The following is a 13,133-nucleotide window of genomic DNA, read 5'->3' as shown; positions in this document are numbered from 1 at the left end:
TATGTATGTATGTATGTATGTATGTATGTATGTATGTATGTATGTATGTATGCATGTTTGTATGTATGTATGTATGTATGTATGTATGTATGTATGTATATATGTATGTATGTTTGTTTGGATGTTTGTATGTATGTGTATACGAACATAATGTTTGTATATATGTATGTATGTATTCGTTTATTAGAGAGAGTTTTAGGGTGCGGATTTTTACCGTTTGCTCGGACTCAATTCTCCTATAGTTGTTTGTTTGTAACTCCGCCGTAACCTGTCCCCAGTCCGGATGAGAAAGGAGGAAAACACCACCAGAAAAAACAGCAAAATCTTATAAGTTGGTTTTTTAGTCAACTTGAGATAATTTTCCGACATAATGTTATATCATTATCCTAAAAGCTGCGCGCAAAAGAAGTAATCGCGTTTCTAGATTAGCTCGTTAATGATCAGAATAAAGCCCGTTAATTATCAGACGTTAGGCAGAATTTGACTAGGAAGCTCGTTCATGTAAGCAGACTTTAATATGGCGCTCGTATAAGTAATCAAAAACGCACTTTACCTCCCCCCTTTGCCTTTTTAATTGTCTGATCATTAACGCACACCTTGACTTGGGAAGGGTTTTTCCATTTTTGAAAAAAAAGTGATTTAAAATTTTTAGCTTCAATTTAATAGGCGGATGTTTAAATGACAATCTATACAGAACGGCTATAATGATCTTGCTAATTTTTCTTTTCCTAAAAAACGCTGCGCTGGCAAAATCTTATTGAGTTGAAATTGGTCTGAACCTTAAGTTATTTTTTTCGTGTGCTTGTTTTTTTTTTCAATATGCTATTTTCCTATTATCTGATGCGATTATTGAAATTGGTCTGAAATTAGTCTGAACAATTCAATTGGTCTTAAGTTTCAGACCAATCATTGAAACTAGTCTGAACCTTAAGTTATTTTTTCGTGTGCTTGTTTTTTTTTCAATATGCAATTTTTCATTTATCTAATGCGAAATGGTTGATTTGGAAACAAATTTGATTTGAAATTTTTAGCTTCAATTTAATAGGCGGATTTTTTCTTGACCCCCTACAAAGACCTACCGGTATGAACAAGAAACATTGCTCTAGAAAGTGATAGTTATTGAACCTATCGTTTTTTCTTGCTACAGTAAGCTTAGTTAGATTAATTAAATACTTTTGATTTTTACGTTAAAACTAATATGCAGCTTATAACAGAGGCTTATTTTGTTATTTTGCTTTTTTAAAATGCACAGATACTATAGTGCGTTTCGCTTTAATATGAAAGTGTTCAAATTTAATACTCAACGCAGCTCGGTTTTAAATGTTTGTCATTAATCAAATTTTATCATATGGTTTTAAAGATTTATAAACAAAGTTTGATTGTTTTAAAATGGCGTTTTTCTGTCCTACAAAACATGGAAAATCACGACCCTCCGCAGGAAACGGTATGTTCAAATACTGAAAACTGTTAAAACTATTTTTTTTTCAAAAATATATATTTGTAAAATTGTTCTGTAAATAATTTTCACGCAGTCCTATTCCTTCGAACCCAATTTCATTTTTTTCGAGCCAATATTCTTAAACGAGTCCTAACTTTATCTTTCCTTTTGATTGTTTGTTCAATCATTATTATTTATAAATATTTTTTAGAATCGGGTCTCATTTTTTACGTTTTTATTTCTCACCAGCTCTGATAAAACTTCACCAATCATCTTTATACTTTGCACGTTTACAAAAATTTTTTAAAAAATTTCAAACTTTTAAAAAATTTCTAATTAAAATTTAAATAAATATTAGGACTTGGTAACTAAAGTAACCTATTTATTAAATAATAAATTTTTTGTTACAATTTGACAGCTCTTTGAAATTTGGCAAAGTTTATGTCAAAGCAATGATTAAATTCTTCATGTACATGAGCAACCCTTGGTTTCAAATGGTATTTTGTTTAGATGCACCGATGACCCCGCAGTTTCCAAGACACATCACACCAGGTAACCAACTCTTAAGAAAGTACTGGGATTATGTCGGACCAGATTAAAGAACCAAGAGTTCGTGCTTCCTGGGGTGAGGTCGTGGAATTATGACTCGTCTGCGGGGGGGGGGGGGTGGGAGGGGTGGAGTGTCAATCCGGGTCGTTAAATACACGGACCCGGAAGAAGTTAATGACCCGGTATTTCTATCTTTTATTTCTGGACAATGACATTCACCATATAAAAATAAATTATTTTGCTCTTCTTTTGCGTATCTAGCAGCTATTGTCTGTATTTTTGCGCGTGGACACTTCGTGAAATTTGATTGCTTTTTAAAAATGATCTTAAAAAAATTGATAAAGTTTTTGTGAGCATTTTCTCAATCCAAATAGGCGATTTTTTATTTACATTGTATCGTGCTAAACAAAACCACATAGTTTGTAGCGTGGGATCATATGGTAAAGGGTGGGTTGCGAAACAGAAACAGATGCAAAAAATAAGCCAGATTATTTCAAACCCCCATTTTGTTTCTAGGTCAGACTATGAGCACAGCCCAGAGAAGGAGTACAATGTCGAAAGAAAATTCGAAACACAAAAACGGTCACAACAAAAACCCCAACAGCAACAACAATAACAACAACAACAGTAACAACAACAACACCAATAACAACATCAATAATAACAACAACAAAAACAGTAACAACAGTGACAAGACAAACCCGATCAACAGTTCAACCAAAAACCCTATTGCCAACCCAGTTGTACAAGCTTCAAACGAAGCTCAAATGACTTCAAGTGCCGGACGTCTGGAAGCCTTGATGAGACGGGAGACGATGAGACGTCAGTTGATGGGGGAAGAACAGGGTCCAGTTGACTATGATTTGGGTTAGTTCTTGGAATCATTTCCTATTTAGGGCAGCTCTAAAATTTTCAGTAATAGTTTGCTCTTATAAAAAAACGGTCCATTCTAATAGTAGGAAAATTGTTGACATGTTCGATTTTAATTTGACAGAAACTACAATAGCTTTTACGTTTTTTTCTTCAGTATTGTCGGTATGTTTGCTTTTCAAACGCAGGGAATCTTCATTTGGTATGTCGTTCTTTCAAACAATTTCCTCCAGGATGTACGCAAGAAATTCCTGTGAATAAAAGTTTTTACAATTTTTGACTATTTTATACACAAACTCAAAATATGAATTGAAAATACTGATGACTTCCTACATTTAAAACCGAAAAAAAACTGGAGCAACCGAACATGCTGAACATATTTCGCGAGCTAATTTTGCATTGCTATTGTAGCTAGAATTCACTGCCGAAAATAGCGACAAAGGATTTGCAATTTGGTCGGCGATTTTCGCATTGCCGCCGATTACGACAATTTTGCTAAAACACGGAAAACGAACGAAATGAACCAATCAGATTTGAGAACGCACAAATGTTATTGCGAGAATGACATTTTCGGTAAAAAATATTTTTTTTTGGTTGTGATAGATTCATATCAAGTCCCATAGGCCACTGAGGCATAGCCAAATGAGTTAATTGCATGTGTAAGCGAGTTAGAATCTTTTGCGCTAGCGCCCCCAGTAAATTAGGCACCCCCTTTCTTTTTGTTTATGTTTAAACATTATGTATGCATACGAGTAAATATTCATTTAGAAAACACTAATAAAGCGATTGAGAATAATTTACGTATAGTAAAAAGTCCCTGCATATAATATAAAAATCAACCAAAAACTTTTTATTATTGCATTTTTAGTAATTAAGAGCTTTGTAAAGGTGTCTACAACTATAATTTTCTTGAATATGGAACATATATGGTTGTTGTTAAATTTTTGTTGGGAGGAAGGGCCTAAATTTTGGCAATGTAGGGTGAGGGGAGGGGGGGGGGGGGGGGGAGAGGCACTAGCAGAAAAGCAGAAAAGATCCAATAGATAGATCATTGAGCGTCCATTTATGTTTGCATACAAAAACGATCTGAAGCATTTACTTCTGCTACTTTTTCGGCTAATGTTCACGTAGGCTAAATTTTTGGGCATCTTTTTTCCTTGTGGTGTTAACCTTGTATTCTTGTGAAACCAGATGTAGACTATATTTGATCTCATCACTTTTGCCACATTCACCAAAAGACTGTGTAATACAATAGGTTTGTTCCGCAGTATTTGCGAACATTTAACCGCTTCTTACTGCAGATCTCACAAAGTTTCAACGTTTCGGTTGCTCTCTATGAGGCTCAAGTAACTAACCATTTCCATGTTTATCTCCTCTTCTATAGTTGTGTCACCTTACCTTAGTTTTTCTAACGTCAATTTTCTCTTTACACCTGGTTATAACAACAGTTATTCAAGGTTGCGGTAAAAGCGATGCATCAATTGGATTTTTGCTGAAATTAGCAAGATAATCGAATCAATTTCCACTCCCCAGAAACACCACTATCACAGCCGTGTCTTTCACCATCTCATCTTTTAAGCTGACTTTTTGCGGGTACGCATCTAAATGGTACATTATTCAGACAATTAAATTTACTGGGATTTATCATATTTAAAAAATCAGCTCTAAAATTGGCTCTTTTATGTTAAAATAGCTGAAAAATTTTACGCGTCAAGTTAATGTAAATTCGGCGACTCAATTTACTCTACTTTTGTAAGATAAAATTTTAGAAATAATTGTGAAAATTATGTGTGATTGACGTTAAACTAAACGCTAAACTTCATATAAAATAAAAGCTAAAAAAACTGTGTTTTTTTTAACGCATTTCGCACTGACGAGATATATTTTTAGCAGCTTTACAGCATGAAGATTCAAGTGCGTTTCAAGATTTGGCTCGCCCTTTAATCAGAGTTTTTAATTTTGCTAGGATTTTTCAGCTCCTCCTATATGACATTACAAAGTTCACAAAAGTTTTCAGTTTGAGTTTTGTTTGAGCAGTAGAAAGACATAGGTTTAGTTAGCATAAACGTAGCAATTACTATTAAATATCAGCACTGAACATTTGAACTTTTATCTATCAGAAATTTATCCCAACTTTTATTGATTAGCTACGCTAGAAACAAGAACAAAAAGTTAAAAAGTTAGAAACGAGAAGGGCCTCTTCTTTTGTCGTCTGCTGAGCTGAAAAAAAATATATACCAATATTGATTTCTAAATTGAATTTTAAAATTGAAACCGATCAGCAATTTATGTTGATTTGTTTCTCGGTTGTTTTGCGTTTTTTTATACGGTTACTATATTCCTAATATTATATGTGCCAAAAAATCTTTTTTTTGTGCAAAATTACAGTTCTATACAATACAAATCATTGAATAACTTTAATTGTAATGAAGATTTTCAATGAACCAAACTGTACGGAAAGTGTTAAATATCCACAGATATCGAAACGGAAATTTAGATATTGAGACCCACAAAACATGGACTTAATTGATCAACTCGTTCAAAATTGAAGATCACTTTTTATAGTCTATTGATATAAATATCTTGGTTGTAAAAAAATGCTGATGCTCTAAACCAATAGTCACAGCGCTAGATATAAGCAAGAAATGGTGCTGGAGATAACTATATACTTACTTATAACTATATACTGATATAGCAGATGGTAAAAGTGAGACAGTCATTAAAACCACGACGCAATTCAATTTACTCAAATTGAAACTCACCTGAAAAAAAAATTGTTCTCAATGAAATTACGCTTTTGCGTTTGTTTTTTTTTTGCTCTAATTGAATTGCCTTTCGATCTTTCCAAATGCAAAAACGGTTTTAAAAAACTTGCCTTTCGATCTTGAAAAACTACTTTTTCTTACCTTTTTAGTTCTGATTTATAAATTCATGAAATCCTATAGATTCCTATCTCTGACCGGGTGAGTTTACCGGCATCGGAGTAGAAAAATATAATGCATGTTTTTAGTTGTCACTCAAACATTTAAACCCAGCAAAAAGGAGGAACTTCTGGCCTTCAAAAATGACCAGCTGAAAGAAATCAAAAGATTAGGCGACTGGATCTACGTTGTAAACGTCAGAACTCGGATAGAAGGATACATTCCGGCTTCGTACTGCTCACGTGTAAAAACGGACCAACCTGATTGGTCACCGAGCAGGCACTCGAAATCTGATTGGCTGGCGACAAGACGAGAGCGCCCGAAGAGTCAAGAAGTTGAAAGTTCGGGTGAAAATCGCCATCAGGAAGCGGGCAATTACTTTGACCCGATGTCGGACTTGGGTTCTCAGCAGAATCTTGAAGGTCAAAGGGTGTTCACAATTTCTGATTCCGAGGCATTTGTGAGAGAGAACAAAGGACTGCTAGTGGTGATGTTCGATTTCGAGGGTAAGTCGGATCTTGTCCGTTGCCCCCCCCCCCCCGCAAGTACGTTTTACTCTCCCAGTTACGGAGCACGTGCTATTACATAGTAAATCATTATATAAATTTAGCACGTGAGTCTGGGGGGGGGGTTTGCAAATACTATGCACCCACTAAGCCCGGGGGGGGGGGGCACAAGCGAAAAAGATCTTGGTATTTTTTGGCGAACCGCCTCTCAAAGCTACGTCCCCTCCTGCCCACCGTCTGTAGAGGTCATTCGTGGATGTTTGTTATCGCAATTTGAAGGTTTCAAGAAATAATTGATGCTAATCACTGATTAGAATCGTATTCACACCTTGAACATTCACGATATTTTTCTTCTGATAACAGTTTTGGCATTTAATTGACTTCTTTCTCTCTTTATTAACCAGCTTCCCTGAATCGGACCTGAAGCCTGATTGGCTGCTATCTTGCCCAATCACAACTCGACTGTAACCTCAAAACCTGAGCAGTACCTCCCACCGGTCATTCACTCTATTGACTGAGTTTTCGAGTTTAAGAGTAGTGGATAAAACAAGGGATTCAACCACCAGTAAAATTTGTCCCTTTCTCCTAACGCTAATCGCGCATGTCGAATCGGGCCAAATTTTACTGTTTGTTGAATCCCTTGTTTTATCCACTACTATATATTAGCTCTATATTCACTTCTTTTATATTTTAAATCTATCTTTTCTTGTCTCACTTAGTGCAAACCACTAGTACAAAGTTAAGCTGGTAATTAACTGTTATCAGACGGATCCGTGAAGCGGTTTCACCGATAGTTTGGGTTCTATCCCCACCGACTCCGGTGGACGTTCCCAGATACTAGTATAAAACTAATCAGTGAAACTGCTTCGCAGATGAGACCGTGTGAAAAGCACGTAAAACCAACTTGCGAAAAAACTTGAACAAAAATTGAAAGAAATTTTAAAATAATAAAAATTTTCATATATCCCCTAATCAATATTTAATCAATTTAAAAACAAAACTTTCTGTCTCACTTGGTGTAGTGGTTAAATCATCGAGTCTAGTTAAGTTGCTTTTGCAAACGGAAGGTTTGGGGTTCCTTCCTCACTGACTCCAGTGAACGTCCCCCGATCGGCGATGCCGCCTTTCAGGATTTGATGAAATACTATGAAACTAAGTGAGATAAAAAAAACCAAATTCACAGTTCTTAAAAAGGATGATCCCTGCTGTGAGACTGTATATGGGACACACTGTGATGGGTATACAGTCAAAAACACTGAGATCGGTGGAAACACAGTGATTAGTGTTTTTCTACGTCTTCTTGAATATTATATTTATAAACATGCTCTCTGAATTGATTTCTAGTGTGACCATATCTATATCTATGAAGATAAATACATAGTCTACATTTCCTATTTCTAAATCTATATAATGATATATGTTTATAAACATTACACATACTACACGTTAGATATTGATCAGGATCAGAATAATGATATCCCAAATGTTCTATATAATCTTTAACCTTAACCATATTTTTACATACATAACAAGAATATTCTAATTCTTTACACTTATTACAACATTCTTTCCAAGGTTTACTTATACACTTATCACATTTCATTTCCAATTTTCGAAATATTATTTTTTGATTATTTCCCTAAAAAAATACATCATGTCTCAATCAACTAATACTAGTGTCATAAACTTCTGCGATGTCTGTAATCTATCCTTTGAATCAAAGAAGGCTTTATACAGGCATCAATCATACGATCTCAAACATAAGGAACTATTGGAAAAAATGTTTGAGTCTGAAGAAGAGGAAATCTCGGAGAGGGTGTATAATTTGGATGAAGATGATTATATTATTAAAACTAGGGCTAAAACTAAAACAGAAACTAAATCAGAAACTGAAACTGAAAACAATATCTATTCTAAGATTAGGTTTATATGTAAAGAATGTCATGAAGAATTTATAAGTAAAGTAGCTCTAACTACTCATTCATATAGTCACAATCGCATGTATCTAGAAAACACAGAAGACTTCGATATAAACTCAAGTCAGAACATGAGAGAATTTTACATTACTGATAAAGGTGGGAATTACATTGAAGATATAGATGAAGCAACTAATTACTCTTTAGAAGAAATTAAAAACTGTTACCAGTTTCGTAAAGTTAAGAGTTTTAAATATAAGATCACGGCTGAATGTGATTATAAGAAGAGAACCAAAGAAGAAGTTAAAACTACAAAAATATTTTTCAATACTGTTTATATTAATAATAATGCAATCCGCGAAGCGGTTTCACCGATATATGAATATGGTGACTTCAATCGGTGGCTAGATTTCGAAAAGGAAATATATGAAGGTTATGGTTATGATTTTGAGTTTCTTGGAATAAGAAGCATTCAGTTAAGCATTGAACCAACTAAAGCATCTATTGGTAGTTATATAGATTTACCTCCTGATCTCAAAAATTCTAAATCGATATTAAATATACGTAGTTATAAAAACAACTGCTTACAACTAACTATTACTGCTTGGCCACATCCCGCCCCACACCATGCAACTCGAGAAAGTAAATATGTAGATAAACTTATTGAACCAAGACAACAATATGAAGATGATTTTGCTTATATAATAAGAATACAGAAACTGTATAATATTAATATTTGGGTATACACACCTTGTGGTAATGGTAAAATAGAATTGTTTAAACAAGTGGATGATTTTAATAAAGATAGAAAAGATGTAAGAATACTAGTTTGGAGTAATGGTCAAATAGAACACTGTGCCCTAATAAAAAATATAGAAACCTTGTTAGAACGACCAAATAAAAACAACATTAAATATTATTATTGTGATAGGTGTACCTAATGGTTTAACTCACAAATTAAATATGATAAACACGAATGCAGCACCTCATTCAAACCAGAGATTTTTGTCCTAAGAAAAAACATATTACTTTTGTAGATGAACACAAACGTCAGAATATAAAAAATATTATAACTGCCGATATAGAATGTTGCATTGTTGATCCACGAAGCGGTTTTACCGATGTCTCAACTAATGATTGTAAATATGTAATAGCTGAACATATTCCAATAGCTGTGGTTTACACCTGGCAAGGTAACTTCAAGAACTACTTCGGTCTAGGCTGCATCAAAAGATTTGCTAGAGATCTATTAGAAATAGAAACTGAGAATAATTTCAAACATAATGAAAAGAAGATATTCACAGAAGAAGATAAATTATATCATGAAACTAATAACACTTGTCATATCTGCAGCAAAACATGTATTAATAAAGTAAGAGATCATTGTCATGAAACTGGTAAATATAGTGGACGGGTTATAGTTTTGATTGTTGGTTATTGCAAAGCGGTGTAACATTAGATACATTACAAGATAAAGAAATGCTAGATGATTTTGTTGGAGCAAAGCGAGGTGGTATATGCGGAATAATGGGTGATAGATATATAAATATTAAGAATACTAATACTAATGCTAATATTAATGACAATACTAATACTAATACTAAAATACTAAAACTAATACTAATACTAATACTAATACTAATACTAATACTAATACTAATACTAATACTAATACTAATACTAATACTAATACTAATACTAATACTAATACTAATACTAATACTAATACTAATACTAATACTAATACTAATACTAATACTAATACTAATACTAATACTAATACTAATACTAATACTAATACTAATACTAATACTAGTACTAATACTAATACTAATCAGGGAACCTACTTCGCAGATACTAATGATAAAGTTATTAATAGAAATATATGGTACATAGACGCAAACAACCTATATGGTTATGCAATGATGCAAAAGTTACCTTATAAGGATTTTGAGTTTATTACTACTACTACTCTAGATCCGCGAACGGACTTCGTCCGTGGCAAGCCAAGCGGTTTCCTCGATGTAATATTGAATACTCCAGATGATAGTGATCATGGTTACTATATAGTTTATGATATTGATTATACTAATGAATGTAAAGAGAGAACAGAACAGTTAGCACTAATGCCTAATAAGAGAAAGATAATTGATAATGAATTGGGATACCGACAAAGAGAGAAAAGTAAAGCAAGATCAAGGAAACTGCTTCACAGATCCGAGAAATTAATCTTAGATCAAAACAACAAAACAGAATATATGGTTCATTATAGGATGTTAATGTTCTATGTTAAGATGGGAGTAAAAGTAACAAAAATACATAGAGTAGTTAAATTTAAACAAGATTATATATGTAGCAATTATATACAAAACAATACAAATAAAAGAGCAACAGCTGAAACTGAAGCAGAAAAAGATGTAAGGAAATTAATGAATAACTCATTATATGGAAGAATGTGCATAAATCCTCTACACTTCTTTCAAAGCAAGTTCTTGCATGATGAAAAAAAGATAATGAAAAGTGTAAGTAAACCAACATTTAAGAATATAACTAGATATAGAGATTATAGCCAAATAGAATATATAAAGAAAAAAATAGAATATGATTCTCCAGTATATGTAGGTGTTACTATCTTAGAATTAAGTAAATTACACATGTATGATGTATTCTATAATATTCAACAACCATCCCTCAAAGATCTAACGCTTCACTATATGGATACGGACAGTTTCGTATTAGGTTATAGTGAAGGTAAAGTTAGTGATGAGCATATGGACTTAAGTAATCTAGACATACCTATTAAAACTAATAATAAAGTCCCCGGCAAGTTTAAGCACGAGCTGGGAAGTAGGATTATTGAGGAATTTATAGTATTGTCCCCCAAAACATATTGCTTCAAAAATTATCCTAAAAACACGAAAGAAAAAAGAATAAAGAAGCATAATAATGCTAGGCACATAGATTATTATGATGCATTAATGAATAATACACAGAGAACAGTAGATGAATGTAGAATACAAAAAGTTTGCGATAACATGACAACAACAAAAACAAGTAAGATTAGTTTAAATATATTTGATGATAAAAGGTTTTATGTAAACAATATAAAAAAATATCCGCATGATGAGAATCTATATCTATTCAAAAGAGATTTAATAAAAATGATCCACCAAGCATCAGTGAACGAGCAAAGCTCGCGGTTTACCAAACTGCTTTGCAGATCATTAGATGGAGACAAAGACCTACTGGTTAATAATATTCTAGAACTAACCATTAATGATGATAGAAAGTTAATTGAAGTTGCTATTATATTATATAACAAGCTTTGCTAATTTTTATAACAAATAATTATAGACCTAATTCATTCATTTTATCCATAGGGTTGGTAGTTAGTATATTATAAATCATTATCTGAGCCATATATTTTTCCATAGTGCCTCCCATGATTGTATTCTTATGTAGTGTAGCTCCAGCTATTATATTTTTATTATATTCTAGAAATTTTATTATCTTCCCAGCCCCATCTAAATATTTAGAATAAGTTAAAATTTTTAAATCATCTTGATTTGGTTCCTTATTATGATCAATAAACTCATCTATATTATTACAACGTCTTTTACAGGCTAAACATCTTTTTAGATTAAGAGAGAAGCTGTTTTCATTATCCATTTTTTACTCTTATTATAATTTTTCAATACATATAAAACGACTAAACTAGATAAACTTATAGAATAAAACAATCTAGAAAAACAAAACAGAAGAAATAGATTAGAAGATAAATTAAAACAACAAGAATATTATAGTGAAATCGAAGAGTTATTTGATCACCTAACCAAAACTATCAGTGAAAACAATGAACGGAATCTAGCATTAAGTGAACAAACATTAAGAGCAATAGATTGGAAAAATCAAGAGTTAGATAAACAAACTAAGATGATTGGTGAAACTGCTTCGCAGATCGAGCAAGCTGGTTATCAGTTTAATGAAACTGCTTCGCAGATTGGTGAAACGTTAAAGGGGACCATAAAGCAAACTCAAGATATAGCACCAGTTTATGTTGATACAAAGACAGCCAAACTTCTTCATGACATGGGGGCTCAAACTAATTCTCAATTAAAATTAGAACTCGTAGATTTACCTAGTAGGAGATATAAAATGAATGGTGTTGATGTAACTCTAGAGCAGGGTGCATTTTTAGTTAGGGATAATGTATATGAGTTTTCAGAAGGATTTACTGATTTTCTTACTAAATCAAATGTAACATATGATGATAAGGTTGAGGAAGATGAAAACAATATTAAAAGGTTTTTAAAGGATATTAGATATGATTTAGGAAAAGGGGATAAGAAAAGCGCTAGATATAAAACAAAAAAACGTATAATGGAGGTAGGAGATGATATATTTGGCAGGGGATTAAATGACAACCTAAATAATTTAGTAGAAAGGCTAGAATTAATAATACTAGAAACAAAAGCTGGTCATGATGGATTATTTGATGAAATGCTAGATATATCTAAGCAACTATTATCTATGAATATTAATAATCAAGACCAACTAGATAATTTTGTTTTTAACTATGGTAAATGAATAATGATGGAAAAACAACAACAACAACTAGCTAAAGAAGTATTCAGTCCTCAAATAACAAAGTTTAAAAGACAAGGAATAATACCACTATATAAAGATGAAACATGGTCAGCTGATTTAATTGATAAGTCATCTCTAAGTAAATACAATAATAATAATAAGTTTATATTAACAGTTATAGATATATTCACAAAATATGCATGGGCTATTCCTTTAAAGAATAAATCTGGTTTATCTATAACTAATGGTTTTAAAACAATCCTATCAGAAGGACGAAAACCAGAAAAATTATGGGTAGATAGAGGTAGTGAGTTTTACAATAAAACATTTAAATCTTTACTTAAAG

At 32.5% G+C, this 13,133-nt stretch overlaps 1 protein-coding gene across 1 annotated transcript in view; it reads left to right on the top strand.

Moving 5' to 3' along the window:
- Positions 1 to 1,257: 1,257 nt before the first annotated feature.
- LOC142346022 (uncharacterized) overlaps positions 1,258 to 13,133 on the top strand; it is a 30,245-nt gene continuing 18,369 nt past the window's right edge. Inside the window, exons 1-4 of the mRNA XM_075398500.1 lie at positions 1,258 to 1,444; positions 1,949 to 1,990; positions 2,504 to 2,854; positions 5,868 to 6,284. Of these exons, the coding sequence (XP_075254615.1) occupies positions 1,390 to 1,444; positions 1,949 to 1,990; positions 2,504 to 2,854; positions 5,868 to 6,284 (865 nt within the window). The 5' untranslated portion in view covers positions 1,258 to 1,389. The remainder of the gene's footprint in view (positions 1,445 to 1,948; positions 1,991 to 2,503; positions 2,855 to 5,867; positions 6,285 to 13,133) is intronic.

Source organism: Convolutriloba macropyga, chromosome 9, assembly GCF_964194025.1.
Source record: "Convolutriloba macropyga chromosome 9, txConMacr16.3, whole genome shotgun sequence".
Lineage (NCBI taxonomy): Eukaryota > Metazoa > Xenacoelomorpha > Acoela > Convolutidae > Convolutriloba > Convolutriloba macropyga.
Note: the sequence above shows the minus strand (reverse complement) of the source record. Positions and strands in the feature narration are given on the sequence as shown.